This window comes from Cydia splendana, chromosome 14 (assembly GCF_910591565.1).
Source record: "Cydia splendana chromosome 14, ilCydSple1.2, whole genome shotgun sequence".
In the NCBI taxonomy this organism is placed as follows: Eukaryota; Metazoa; Arthropoda; class Insecta; order Lepidoptera; family Tortricidae; genus Cydia; species Cydia splendana.
Window position 1 is genome coordinate 14430258 of NC_085973.1, and position 14300 is coordinate 14444557.

General features: G+C 37.7%; 1 protein-coding gene across 1 annotated transcript; it reads right to left on the bottom strand.

The window, feature by feature from the left end:
- Positions 1-6224: 6224 nt before the first annotated feature.
- Positions 6225-10943, bottom strand: LOC134796955 (procathepsin L-like). Its single transcript, XM_063769149.1, has 6 exons — positions 10860-10943; positions 10184-10332; positions 8153-8303; positions 7668-7879; positions 7264-7468; positions 6225-6395 (listed from the first exon to the last, which is right to left on the bottom strand). Exons 1-6 carry the CDS (start codon positions 10941-10943, stop codon positions 6225-6227), a joined length of 972 nt encoding a protein of 323 aa, XP_063625219.1.
- Positions 10944-14300: the final 3357 nt, after the last annotated feature.

Genomic DNA, 14300 nt, shown 5'->3' on the forward strand with positions numbered 1-14300 from the left:
TCTTAAGTTTTACAAAACACTCTGATCTCCGGCTTAAATAGTAGGTAGGTATACTATTAAGGGTAAAAAAAAAACAAAAAAAGAAATGTGACTTGGTCATACATATGAAGTACAATATTTTTTATCTATGGAATTATGTCATTGGTTGATCAGACTTGAGCCAATAGGTTTTTTTAGATCCTAATGGACTGTAAAATAGTTTTAAAACATAAGGGTATGAGAAAAATAGTTATATCATTTGCTGCTGCGACTAAAATGCTTGCTAGAAAAAGCCTTATTATTAACCGGGCAACTAAAATATTAAACAGGAACTTTCACTGGGCGTATAATAATATAATTTGGCTGTACATTAATATTTTAGCACCAATAAATTTATATTAGCCTCAAATATAAGCATCATATTATTAAAAAACTGGCAGCAAAATCAAGGCACCCAAAAAAATTATAGGGAATTTGAATTGATAGGTTGGCGTCTAAAATAATAAGTTGGTAACTAATATTGTAAAGCGATCATAAAATTTGGTTGTTTATATATTTTGTACATAAACAGAATACCTAAGATACCTATATACATAAGCTTTAAATACTCCATTTTTAAATAATTTACATATGCATACCTAGTACTTTAAATTGACAAATTTCCTAATCCACAAAACACCATAAATTTATTTACGTATAATACCCTACTATACTTACTATACTTGAGTCGCTTAACTTCAAACTCGGGTAAATCCATCTGTCAGATTAAGCGATTTTGGTAGTAAGAAAAAGTAATTGGGTAGATATTTGCTGAGAGGGTCGAATGGATTTACCCGAGTTTGAAGTTAAGCGACACACTTATAGTCGAAATTCCTAATCATGAAACATCTAATGGCCATTATACCATTAGGTCTTTAAATTTTTAATTACTAATTTCAATAGCTACCACTGTGTTCTGCCAGAGTCAAAAGAGAGGTGCGACGACGAGCGAAGCGAGGAGAAGCGTGTTAGGTTGACCGTGTAGTGACCAATCAAAATATTTTAAAAGAACTTCATTTTTAAATTAATAGATTGCCGTTTTCTTTTTAAAATGTGCTTCATAAATAGTCTCCAATATAATAATTCAGTTGCCAAATAAATATTTGGTACCTGCCTAAAAATAAACAAAAGCTGTAACGGCATTAAAATACAACTCATATTGATATATTTTAAGGCTCCGTTTTAGTTGCCAAACTATTAATTTTAGTACCCATTTCTTTTATTTTAAACTACCCAAATTCGATTAATTAGTTGACTGGTTAAATACGTGCCCTAGAAAAATAGTGATCCAGTAGTAAAAAATATGCCTTAACAGTACAATAATATTAACTCAAATAAGTCAATTTGTTAAATTATTGATAGGTATACAATACATACTTACAAGTTATCATTCCTAGTACATTTAAGAGTCTCTTTAAATTCGAATAGCTAATAAAATTACTAGATTTATCACAACTGATTTAAACGTCACAAATGTATGGTTCATATACCTACGTGAACTATTTTAACACTCTGTGAACCAATCATGTTGGCATGTGAACAATCTTTAAAAATAATGAAGTATGAATGGTGGTGAACGGGTTAAGTTAGGTTGTTTTGTGTTTACTAAATATTGTTTAACTTAGTTGCATATGTTTTACAAAACCAGTTTTAATGGGTCCTAAAATAATGAATTGCAAAAAAAAAACATAGTTAAGAACCTGTAAGTATGTACCTACTCTTAAGTTAATTGATTCCATTATGTTACGACAAATAAGCAGTTTTAATTTAAGTGAGGTATATGCTTGCAAGATGCTTGCAAGTGTGTTGGCGTATGCTATAATCATAATCATATATGTGTATGAATTAAGTACAATAGGTAAATATAATTTACATTAATATTTGTTATACAATTGAATCAATTAACTCAAGACTAATCCTTCCTTGTAGGACCTGTAATTTAGTCTCAAGTTATAGTTCGTTTTTAGGGTTCCGTACCCAAAGGGTAAAACGGGACCCTATTACTAAGACTTCGCTGTCCGTCCGTCCGTCCGTCCGTCCGTCCGTCCGTCCGTCCGTCCGTCCGTCTGTCACCAGGCTGTATCTCACGAACCGTGATAGCTAGACAGTTGAAATTTTCACAGATGATGTATTTCTGTTGCCGCTATAACAACAAATACTAAAAACAGAATAAAATAAAGATTTAAATGGGGCTCCCATACAACAAACGTGATTTTTGACCAAAGTTAAGCAACGTCGGGAGTGGTCAGTACTTGGATGGGTGACCGTTTTTTTTTTCGTTTTTTTTTTTTGCATTATGGTACGGAACCCTTCGTGCGCGAGTCCGACTCGCACTTGCCCGGTTTTTTAGCATTAGAAAGAACTTGAGAGAAGGTAAGCGATCTTGACATGTCTTTTAATTGAAAAACGCTTTTTAAAAATCAATAACTATTACTTATGAAAGCAGAAGAATATAAATGATCGTGTTAGATTCATAATTGTTACATATTTGCCGTGACTTATTTTTAAAATGTGTTTTTCAATTAAAAGACACATCAAGATTGTTTACCTTATTTCTAATGCTAAAAAAAACGAACTATAACTTCGTGCATTTTTTGTTATACATATTTAGGTACTTATTAGAGTCGCGCCAGGCCACAAAAATGTAGTCATATAAAACTGGCCTGGGAACGCAATCATACCTGATAGTCCGGTTTTCGGCTGAATGTGTTAGGTAGGTAGAAAAGTTCTGTTTTTAGTTTCTCTATATAAAGCATTTAATCCTCGAAATGTTTCAGTATTTTTTTTCAGAGGTTTAATTAGGTTAATATCGGCTTCTACTATATTTTTCTATTATTGGAAAATCAACTATTTCGATAAAACTTCAATCAATCGGTTTCCGTTTTTTTCGCTTCGAGTAATCTTTGAACATCGCGATGTTGCTATAAATTTTTCATCTCTCTTAGCAGTCAGTTTTCATTAAGTACATAGATACCTACGTTCTTAAGATGATTAGTACTTTTACTACTTGCATATCATAGTTATATGGTATGTTGTTATGTATTTTTAACGATATGTATTAGGTATTTTATTATGTGCGGACGCAATTCGACAATGATATTGACGGGACGTGGCTATGTTATGGCTATAATATATGGCTATTTAAACTATTTCATATGAAATAATTAATGCATATTATTGATTATGATTAAGGTGGTCTTCACATTAAATGCGGATTCTCACGCCGCTCCGGTGTGCGAGGGACATTGTTATATACGCACATAGCGCTATCACGTTTATACACAGAAGCGACGTGCGAATTCGGAATATTCGGATCAGTGTTGATTGATGGAATTTATACCGGCCAAAAGAATTGGCCAAGACTTGACACAGGACAAATTCTCGTTTATTTTTTTTATTTTATAAAAACCAATCAATGTGTAAACAGGCCGCAATGTGTGAAGGCCAGCCACACTTTCACGCAGTCACACTTGTCCTTATTGACCTTATCAATCTTTATTATCAAGTGTTGGTCAAATGTTTTGGCTACTAATAAGGTACTTAAGGAGAATTGAGTTTTGTGATTAAATTGTGATTTTGATGATAGAAATCTCGGTAATCATATGGGGTATCTATGAATAGGGACCTTATTGTCGATGGCGCTTACACCGCACAGCGTCACGCGGCATTGTTTTATCGGAGCATTGTTAATAATGGCGTAAGCGCCATCGACAATGAGGTCCCTTTTCATAGATAACATGACGTATAAATAAATAAGGATACTATAGTTAAGATTTAGTGTTATTTGTTGCTATTATCTAATATAAAAATGCTTTAAATCCTACTACTTAAATAATTAAATATAATTAAAAATGTCAGTGCTTGAGATGAATTGTCGAACCGCTCCTTATCGGTATTATTAGTAGGTACATACACTTAAGAGTAATGAAAATTGGTCATTTTGTATGGTAGGTAACTAGTGTTCATGTTTCTGGTTATGTTGAAGGTGTACTTTAGGTATCTAACGCGTCTTGAAAAGTGTTATATTATACGACTGATATGAACCTACATTGAATTAAGGGCTTGATGGAAAACAAAATAAGACCACCATCTACTACTAGGCAGGTATAGTTTGGCAAGCCATCTCCTGCAGTAGAAAAAGGCGGCAATTTAAAAAAAAGTAGAAAGGTTGTCCTCCCATAGAAAATTTTAATTTCTACTGACAAAGTGGGTTTGCCAGAGTATATGTTACGGTATAATTTTTTCCCGAGCACTGACACCGTCTTAACCATAGGGGCACACGGGGCCCGTGCCCAGGGCCCCCATCCTCAGGGGGCCCCGAAGGATAGACATTAACATTATATTTGATTACATATAAAAAATAGAAGATCATAGTAGAAAAATGTTAGTTTAATTTGCTTTCTTTATTTTCCAAAAGGGCCCCAAAGTCTTATGTGCCCAAGGGCCCCAGCATAGTTTAAGACGGCCCTGCTGACAGTTATAGTTTTTTTGGTCAAATAGTGTAATAGTTAGTACATCTTTTCCATGGAAACTCGTCTAAAGACGATTGTTTTCAGGTATCGCTCAACGCATAATATACTCGATTAATTTTAAGAACGGCTTACTAGTCACACATTCACTGCCAGCGACCCGCCAGGCGGGTTCTCTGTTTGTAGGCACTTTTCGCTAAAAAGCGGAAAATGCGCTATCTGTTATAAGCGTAGCGCGTAGCTCGCGCTGGCAGTGAATGCGGCAATGACGCCGTTATCCTATAGAGAAATGTGAAACGTTACATATATTTAGGTTAGGTAACATTACAATTTTAACCCAGCAAAATGTATGATGCAAACGCAACGCAACATTAAAGTTTTCTGACCGAAACCGGACCTTTGGCCGAGCATGATTTTTATTCCGAAACCGAAACGAAACTTCGGTCGTACAGTCAGCATCTCAGCATCAAATAGGTATATTATAGCTGCAAAAGTGGTAAAATAGTTCGTTACACCATATATTTAGTACGGTGTGACGAACTATTTGGCCATATTTGCTACAATATATATATTTGACGCTGACTGTACACTAGTATTTGGGTATAAAAAGTATTAAAAACACTGAAGACGTAATTGCGTGTTGTATTGCAGTCTATGAGCAAAGTAGTGCAATGTGGTAATAATGCTGGAGGACGTGGCAAAAATGTAAACTTTCTTGAACTCCAATACACTATTTGATAGTTATCTTATCTGCCACCTATCACATAACAAATGTGACCCGTAGCCGCTAGGCGGCACCACTACTGTCGCTTATACCTGGTTTCGGTCTAGGTATTAGTTGATCCATTCAACTAAAAATATCAAACAAGTGTGATTGTGCATATAAACCATGTAGTTTGCTTTAAGCGGGCATTACATTATACAATTTGCAGAGCGCTAATTAAGTGTTGCTCGGCGAGATAAAAAAGAGCTTGTTCATTACACTACACTAGCTAGCGACGCTAGTTAGTGTCTTATTGTCATTTCAGCAGTGATCATCGTTCGAATCGAACGTCGCGTTTCGGTCGAAGGTCGCGTTTTTGGTCGAATTCTTTGTACATTTTGAGAAGCACTTTGTTACCATAATTTCTAATGTCTTTGTTTTTGTAATCTTTATGTTTTTTATCCCATAAAAATGGTATGTCTTTATAAAGTTCATGATTGAAGATGAAGATTTTAGCAGTAGGTACTTCCTTTTCTCTAGTCTGTGGCTCCGTCATTTTGAACTGAAATGCAATAACTAAAACAATAAAACATCCATCATACGCGTGTTCGAGTGCGTCGGTGGCGTGCCGACAACTGACCTTACACAGTAAGCGCTGAGCGCGCTAAAACCATTTACACTATGCGTTCTAGTGCGCTAGATAGCGTTAGTGCGGCAGAGCACATGCGATCGCACTAGATTGGGTCACTAACTGGCTAACTGTCTTTACACTATACTAAATTAGTGCGCTAACTCAGCTAGCGCACTGCAAATTGTATAATGTAATGCCCGCTTTATTAAAAAATATATTTTCTGATAAATAAATTTTATGACGCTTATATTTTTTATTTTTTCATTTATCGAAATCACATAGGTTATAATTATAGGCACCTATAAATAACTAAGTACGTATTTACCTAACAATAAGCTAGATTTTCCACATCGCATTGCACGCGCCGTTGGTCGTCGTCGCTCAAACGTCTCAGTTTGCACACCTAAGAACGTAGCGGCAACGGGTAGGTGACTCGCGAGGCGACACCGCAGTGGTTGCCGCGGTTTCGCGCTAGCTTCATGTAACCATCTATGCCCCAGTCTGTGCCCCACGAGTTCTTGATCAGCCAGTAGTCACCGCCCGGCTGCTGTGTGCCGTACCCCACCACCAGCATCTGGAACCATTAATTCACTTCAACCATGAACTCACTAACGTAGGTATCTACTTACTACTTAGAGACGGTCGCACCAGAGGTAAGTTATGCTAACCACCGCTGCGCTTCGCTCTCTGCAAAAAACTACACATACCTAAAGCCTGACCAGTAATATAGGTATGATCATTGTCAAGAGGGCGCTGCTATTCTCCTGGTCCTCTCTGGTTCTCGTGGTCTCTCGTGGTGGTGGTATTGGTCCTGGGTTCGAATCCCAGTAAGGGCATTTATTTGTGTGATGACACAGATATTTGTTCCTGAGTCATGGTTGTTTTCTATGTATTTAAGTATTTATATTATATATATATATATATATATATATATATATATATAATATAAATACTTAAATACAAAAATTATATATATATATATATATATATATATATATATATATATATATATATATATATATATATATATATATATATATATATATATATCGTTGTATGAGTACCCTCAACACAAGCCTTCTTGAGCTTACTGGGGGACTTGGTCAATCTGTGTAAGAATGTCCTATAATATTTATTTATTTATTTATTTATTTATTTATTTATTTATTTATTCTCGTGACAGTTCAGTGTAGTATGAAAAAATTGATTCCAGTGAAATTCCGCAACATGGCGCGTATAAGTTGGAAAAGCTCACAGAAACTTCTAGAATGTTCACAAGAAGTTTACATTTTGGAAAATTAAGTGTAGGTACTTATGTTTAAAAATTCCCTTTGACACGTCAGTAGTGTGCACAGGCTCTTGATGATCAAATGATCACTGAAAATCGTTTACCTAATAAACTTGAAAGTTATTGTCTTCCAGAATAAAACATTGTACTTTACCGCGTGGTTGAGTTCGAGATCGTACTTGGCGCAGCCCTTGTCGTAATACACGCCGCCTTGGTAATTCTCGAAACTGTATAACTGGCTGTGGACGACGACGGACGCTGGCCCGTATCGCGCGACCCACTTCTGCAGTTCTGTTTCATCGTCGCTCGGTACTTGGACGAAACCGTTGACGGTCACATTGGAGTACCTGAAGGAACGGCTGTGGAAGGAAATTTACGTTAGAGGTACGTTAAGCACATCAGGCCGTGTAACACGGCGATCAAACAAACTTTCAACTGTCCGAATCACCCAGCCATTGGTCAAGTTCACCAGAACTTGGTGATTGGTGACAAACCAACGTTTAGATGCAAGCTAAGTCACGTTAGCTGCTAATAATTATGTATTAGAGTGAAACTTACCCGCTGCCGCACTGGCCCTCAATACCGTTGTAAGGGTAGTGTTCATCCGTGGCAATGCCGCCGTGGCTTGCGACGAACGCGAAGGCCCAATCTACCTCGCCTCCATCACAATTGTTGTTGCCATAGAAATATGAACAGTCTAACAAGTGCTGCTCAGAGAGAGACACTAAGCGGCCTGTTCTTAGGAAATATTGGGCCTCGAGAGCACCAGTCTAAAAAAACATATTTTATAGGATAGGTATTGTAATTATGCTGCTTTAAAATGTCCATTCGGCAAAAAGTACCACATCATTCATGGCCACTTTTTATCGTGTACAGTCACCTGCAATAGTATGTTACTCTTCGAAGGCCGCAAAAATATGTGACACGCTCTTAGGGCTCTACAAATAAGATCGTGTCAGATATTTTTGCGGCCTTCGCAGAGTAACATAGGTACTATTGCAGGTGACTGTACATTCTTTAATATTTAAATAAATGTAACTCACAGCGCTGAAAGCCCAACCTCCGGAGGGGCAATCATACATATGTTGGTCCTTGACCTCCGTAACGGCTCCTTTCGCGGTCCAATTTAAATGTGAAGGTAATTTATCCAGGCTCAAGTGCTGAGAGCCAACCGTCGCTGGAGGAACCACAGTGCTGATTATAGAAAGAAAGGTAAAATTTACAGGAGTTATATATGAGCTATAATAAAAAGCTAATAAAGTAGGTAGGTACCAGGGATGTTGCGGATGCAGATTTTTTGACATCCGCGGATGCGGATGCGGATATTTAAAGCCTCACATCCGCGGATGCGGATGCGGATGCGGATGTCAAGATTTGGTACTTAAAAAACGTCAAATATTACATTTTTAGCATTTTTTATTTAAAAAAAACGAAACGTTTAGTATTTGAGCAAGAATATAGGTGCGTTTTATTTAATAAACAGTAACATGGCCGACTTTTCGGGATCTAGACGATTTCGTTATATATAAAATGACGAAATTATCTAGAACTTACGCCGTCGGCGCCGGCGCTAATACGTTCCTGTTACCGACTTGGTCGACATCCGCATCATGCGGATGCTCCGCATCGATTTTATGCGGATGCGGATGTTCCGCGGATGCGGATACGGATGCGAATATTCGCAACATCCCTGGCTAGGTACTCCATGTCAGTGTCCAATCTGAGTGGACGCTGGAGCGGGGCGTGCAGGCGGACGTTACGGCCCGGTCACATCATCGCGCGACGGCGGCAGCGGCAAGCGGCCGTCATAGGTTGGAGCGAGACATATAGCGAAGCGATCCGACATTTCGCTCTCACCTCTCGCTACTTATGGCCGCCGCTCGCCGCTGCCGCTCGAAGTCGTGCCGGGCCTTTTAAAACAAATTTATGCAAACGATGCGTTTGAAACGCATGCAAGCGCCTCAAAGGACGATGTTCAAAACACTTGGAAACTTGAAGATATGCTGCACGCTCAGTCTAATACTCTGCTCAACGCTCGCCACTGAGGACGTACCCATAACCATTTCGTAAGTAATTATTTGCGACATATGACAGAGTATGGAGGTGCCATCCAAAGCATCAACTTTTTACGAAAATATGACGCATACAGTGGCAATTCCACACTTTGACGCTGAAAAGTTAGCTTAGACGGACTCTAGTAACATCATTATAATGACACTCATTTCCTGTAGCTGAAGTAGGTAATTGTAATTACTGAATTTTTTCGACCTTTTTCGAGCTCCACCAAGCTTAGAGGATATAAGCAAACGGAGACGCCTTGTCTGTAATTTTCGGTACAAAACAGAGAGGATAACGCCTGTTAATGGCTACTCCGTTTGGTTATATCCTCTAAGGCACCAAGCGTCTGATACTTATGACCTATGTATGCTTTCATAGTTTTCAAACTACATATTTCTACTGATGTCTGTGTAAATCTACTGGTGGTTATAATTATTTTTTCTCAAAAATGGACGGCAAAGTCGACTTTACCCTTTAAAAAATAGGTCGCGAAGTGCGGAGTTTATGGTCAGTCAAAAATTAAAAACATTGCAGTCTCGATTTTGGGACTGCAATGTTGCATACAAATTCCATTATATGTCGAGTTCCAAACTTTTTAAAAGTTGAAATGGCTATATCAAATGAAGGCACAGGCCCATTAAACAGCCAAACAGATGATAAGTACTTATTATTATAATGTTGGTATCGCGACTATTTAGCTGTCTCAAATAGGTTGGCGTATTTTCGGCAGAAAAATACACTTCTATTTTAAAATTTAAAAAATAAAAAGCGGCAAAGCAAACTTTTTCAATTGTTCCTACTTTTTTCTGTGAAAATATATACGTAAGAACGTTGCTTTTGTAAAATATTTCTATGATATTTATATTTCTTGCACCATTTTTGAGAAAAGCACTATATATATAGTGCTTCGGATTCAATTAAACGGACTCCCAAGGTCGTCCGTTTAAAACGAATCCTCAGCCTGCAAGTAGCTACTTCCGAGCCTGGACAATAATGTACTATTAATGAATACTGACCGTTTGTCCTCTTTCACGTGATTATCCTCTGGGAAACTTGCCTGAGCGTGTGCATTGTTATTCTGAACCACATTCTTCTTGCTCGCAACGTATTTCGGATCCAAGATGTCAGTGGGGTCATCCGCTGAATACTGCATTTTGTGCTCCACCTGGTACACAGTGTTCAACTATTAATTACCTATATTAACCTTTTAGTCCATAGCGGCAACATATAGTTTGTCAAAGGACCGTCTCATTTCAATCATAGACAGAGAGAATCATACTATCTTCGTCTTACACTAGTACTAGCACCCCCCAAAATAAAAGGATGAGTATAGTTTTCCTGGTTCTTACTGACTGACAAATTGGTTTGACCAGCTATACTTGCCATCATACTTAAAACAAAAACCCATCTGAAATCGAACTATTTACGTCATTTAAACAATAGATTAGTAATCACACGTAAACGAAGATATTCAAGCCAGCCAGCCAGTTGGGAGATTATGTACAGTCGCCATCAGATATATCGCGGCGGATAAGGCGCTCACAAATATCTGAACACGTCTCTATTGTCAAGGCGTTAGAGTGCGTGATCAGATATTTTTGAGCACCTCGGACGCTCCGATATATCTGATGGCGACTGTACTATAATTGGATAGTTTTACTTGAAGCAGTAGAACAGAGATAGTAAATTTACCTTAAACACCTTCCACACCTCTCGGAACGCGACGCCGTAAGCGCTCGCCACCACGGCGATCAGCAGAAGAACCGCAAATTTCATGACTCTTAAAAAAAAATTGTGAGACTCAGAAATATTACATAATTATATTAAAAAGGGTCACTCCCGATTTTTAAGCTGCAAATCGCGCTACATAAATGAGGAGTTTCATCTAAAGCCACACATGTAGCGGAGAGCAGCAGCCCGCAGTCTGCGTCGATCAGCCAACGGGTGTGGCTCTAGAATCTAGATGAAGACCTCCTTGGAGACTTTAACACATTCAACACCAAGAACCCGACTGTCGGGTACACTGTTCGTAGCGACTACGCGCTACATACGACGAAACCGTGGCTACGCGCTACGAGCGTAACCCGTAGCACTTAGTGGTATTGAATGTGTTAATGGACGTGGGTCATCTGAAATAAGTCTTTATCCCAATGCCAATAATATTTAGGTACTCCATAGCCCTTAGCAGGTTTAAGTTGCTTCGTGAAATATAGGTATATTATTTAAGTTTTCACTTAAAGCCTTTTAATATTAATTATATTCACTTGTTTTGATATTTGGTACAGTTCTAAGTAGGTAGTGCATTAGTTATTTGTTTTATAAGGGGGCAAAGTTGTTGTTTAACCGCACGTGCTAATATTGATACCCGAGCAAGCGAAACATTCCAAAATGGAATCTTGAGCGTTGCGAGGGTTTCAAAGCACGAGGGTTATACAAAATTTGCCCCCTAGTGAAACACAAAATTATTCACCACCCCAACCCGAAGCAAATATTAAATGTAAAATATCGAACAAAATCAAACCAAATCAAATTCAAAGGAATGTTATTAAATATTTATCATCCAAAATCATGACTTAAAAGACAATTCTACCAGCAAACATAAGAAAACAACTCAAATTATTTGTTACATGTGAACAAAATACAACTTTGCTATCAGTTTTTGAAGTGCAAAGTAAGCCTTTCCGAGCTGGTGTGGTGAAAAATTATTTTCCATCGTATTTACAAGGAAACGTACGAACGTGTCTTGCTATTTCCGCCAGTCTCGGTACAAAAAGTACTGGAGTTGACTAAACTAGCATGACAAATACGAACGTTTCCGAGAAAGTACGATGGAAAATAATTATGGACTAGGTACATCTGTAAATGTATGTATTTAAAGGAAACTCACCTTTGCTGGCCGGAACAGCACGACTACTTAGAACGAACAGATTGGTCGAACCGTCGTCCTCGAATGTAATTGTTAGTTTAGTTCCTTTATTTATAGGAAGGTATTATTTATAGGAAAATGATGTATTTTCCCTAACATATTACTGATACGAGTATATGCATCGAAGATAGGACTGTGAAGCATTTTTTTAAAGGTAGGTATGGTTTAATAATTTGAAAAACTTCTAATCGTTGTTAGGTAACTATCAACCAAAATGTGACGTTATCTATGAAAAGGGACCTTATTGTCGATGGCGTTTACGCCATTAGCCATTATTAACGGTGCTCCGATATAAATACAATGCCGCGTGGCGCTGTGCGGCGTAAGCGCTATCGACGATAAGGTCCCTTTTCTATCTATGAATGCCCCAAATACTTACCTAGGTATGTTCTTATGTAAATACCATGCCGTGGATCAATCATAATATTTTTAGGGTTCCGTACCCGAAGGGTAAAAACGGGACCCTATTACTAAGACTCCTCTGTTCGTCTGTCTGTCCGTCTGTCTGTCACCAGGCTGCATCTCATGAACCGTGATAGACAGTTGAAATTTTCACAGATTATGTATTTCTGTTGCCGCTATAACAACAAATACTAAAAACAAAAAAAGAAAATTTTAGTGGGGCTCCCATACAAACAAACGTGATTTTTTGCAGTTTTTCAGCTACGGCGCGGGTCATGCGCGCGTCCGACTCGCACTTGGGCGGTTTTTTTCCATTTTTTTTATTTAATTACATAATGAGTGATAATATAGATGGTCAAGCAAATGTTGTCAGTAGAAAAAGGCGCGAAATTAAAATTTTCTATGAGACGATATTCCTTCGCGCCTACATTTTTCAAATTTGCCGCCCTTTTTCTACTGACAAGATCTGCTTGACCAACTATATATTTTTTAGTAACTTAGTACCTAATAATATTATATCAACCTTATGGCGACGAAATGTCGTGGGCAGAAGTCTAGCATTAAACGATTAGTCTAAAACGGTTAACATAGAAACAGATCACACAAATAAATGCTCTTACCCGGATTCGAACCCAGGACCATTGGCTTCACAGGCAGGGTTACCAATAGGCCAGACCGGTCTTGAAACTGCGAGTCTTGTTAATAGGCATATCGGTCGCATTTATTATTAGTTATGCACTCCGAGTCATGTCAAAGTGGTATCATAACAATATAGGTAGGTATATCAAAATACTGTTATTTGTGACGTTATCTATGAAAAGGGACCTTTTTGTCGATGGCGCTTACGCCATTATTAACGATGCTCCGATATAAATACAATGCCGCGGGACGCTGTGCGGCGTAAGCGCCATCGACAATAAGGTCCCTTTTCATAGATAATGCCCCATTTTATTTTGGTTTCCCCACGGTGTTTTCCTTACAGAAAAATATCAAACACTAGGTACCTACCTATATTATTCATATGTTCCAATATAGGTATGCAATATGCATTGGTATGAGTTGGTGTTTAAACCAACAACATTTGGTTTGCATGGAAGCACTCTTTTCCTTTGTGGAGTCAAATTGGGTCTTGTGAGCTGCCGTTACTAATTCTAATACTTATTTATTACTATATAAGGTCCTGGCTTATGTGACTATAGGTACCTATACGTAAACCTGTAAAAACAAGGACCATAGGTAACTTTTTGTATGGAGCCTGGTCCAAATACCAACAAAAATTAGAGGTCATTAGATAGGTATTTCTATGTACTTCATTTCGTTCTACGGGCACGAAGCGAAATACCATTGCAGAACTGAGATATTGTTATTTTAGTCAAAATGTGGTCACCCTTATTACTAGTTAATTGTTTTAATAGTTATTAACATATTACCTAGGCAATAGCGACCAAATAATATAAATTGCTGCAGGGTAGATGATCGGCCGGCGGTGGACTCTATCTAGTGACCTAACTCTCATTTCTGTTGGTTTAGGACCATTTTGACGCATAGTACTGTCTTAATTTGGTCTAAGACAATATTTCAGGTTAGATCCTATATTAACCATAAAAACATAAACAGTTTGCGCACTATATATGTATGATAAAATTAATTAGGGACTATTTCAAATACCCAGTTACATGTTTCCTCGATTCTTAATATGTTTTTTTTTTAGAAAAAACACCTTTAAATACAATCGCTAAGGTTGTTTTTCCAACAAAACTATGCTCATTATTTACCTGCTAAATTTATTTATACCTTATCAAGCA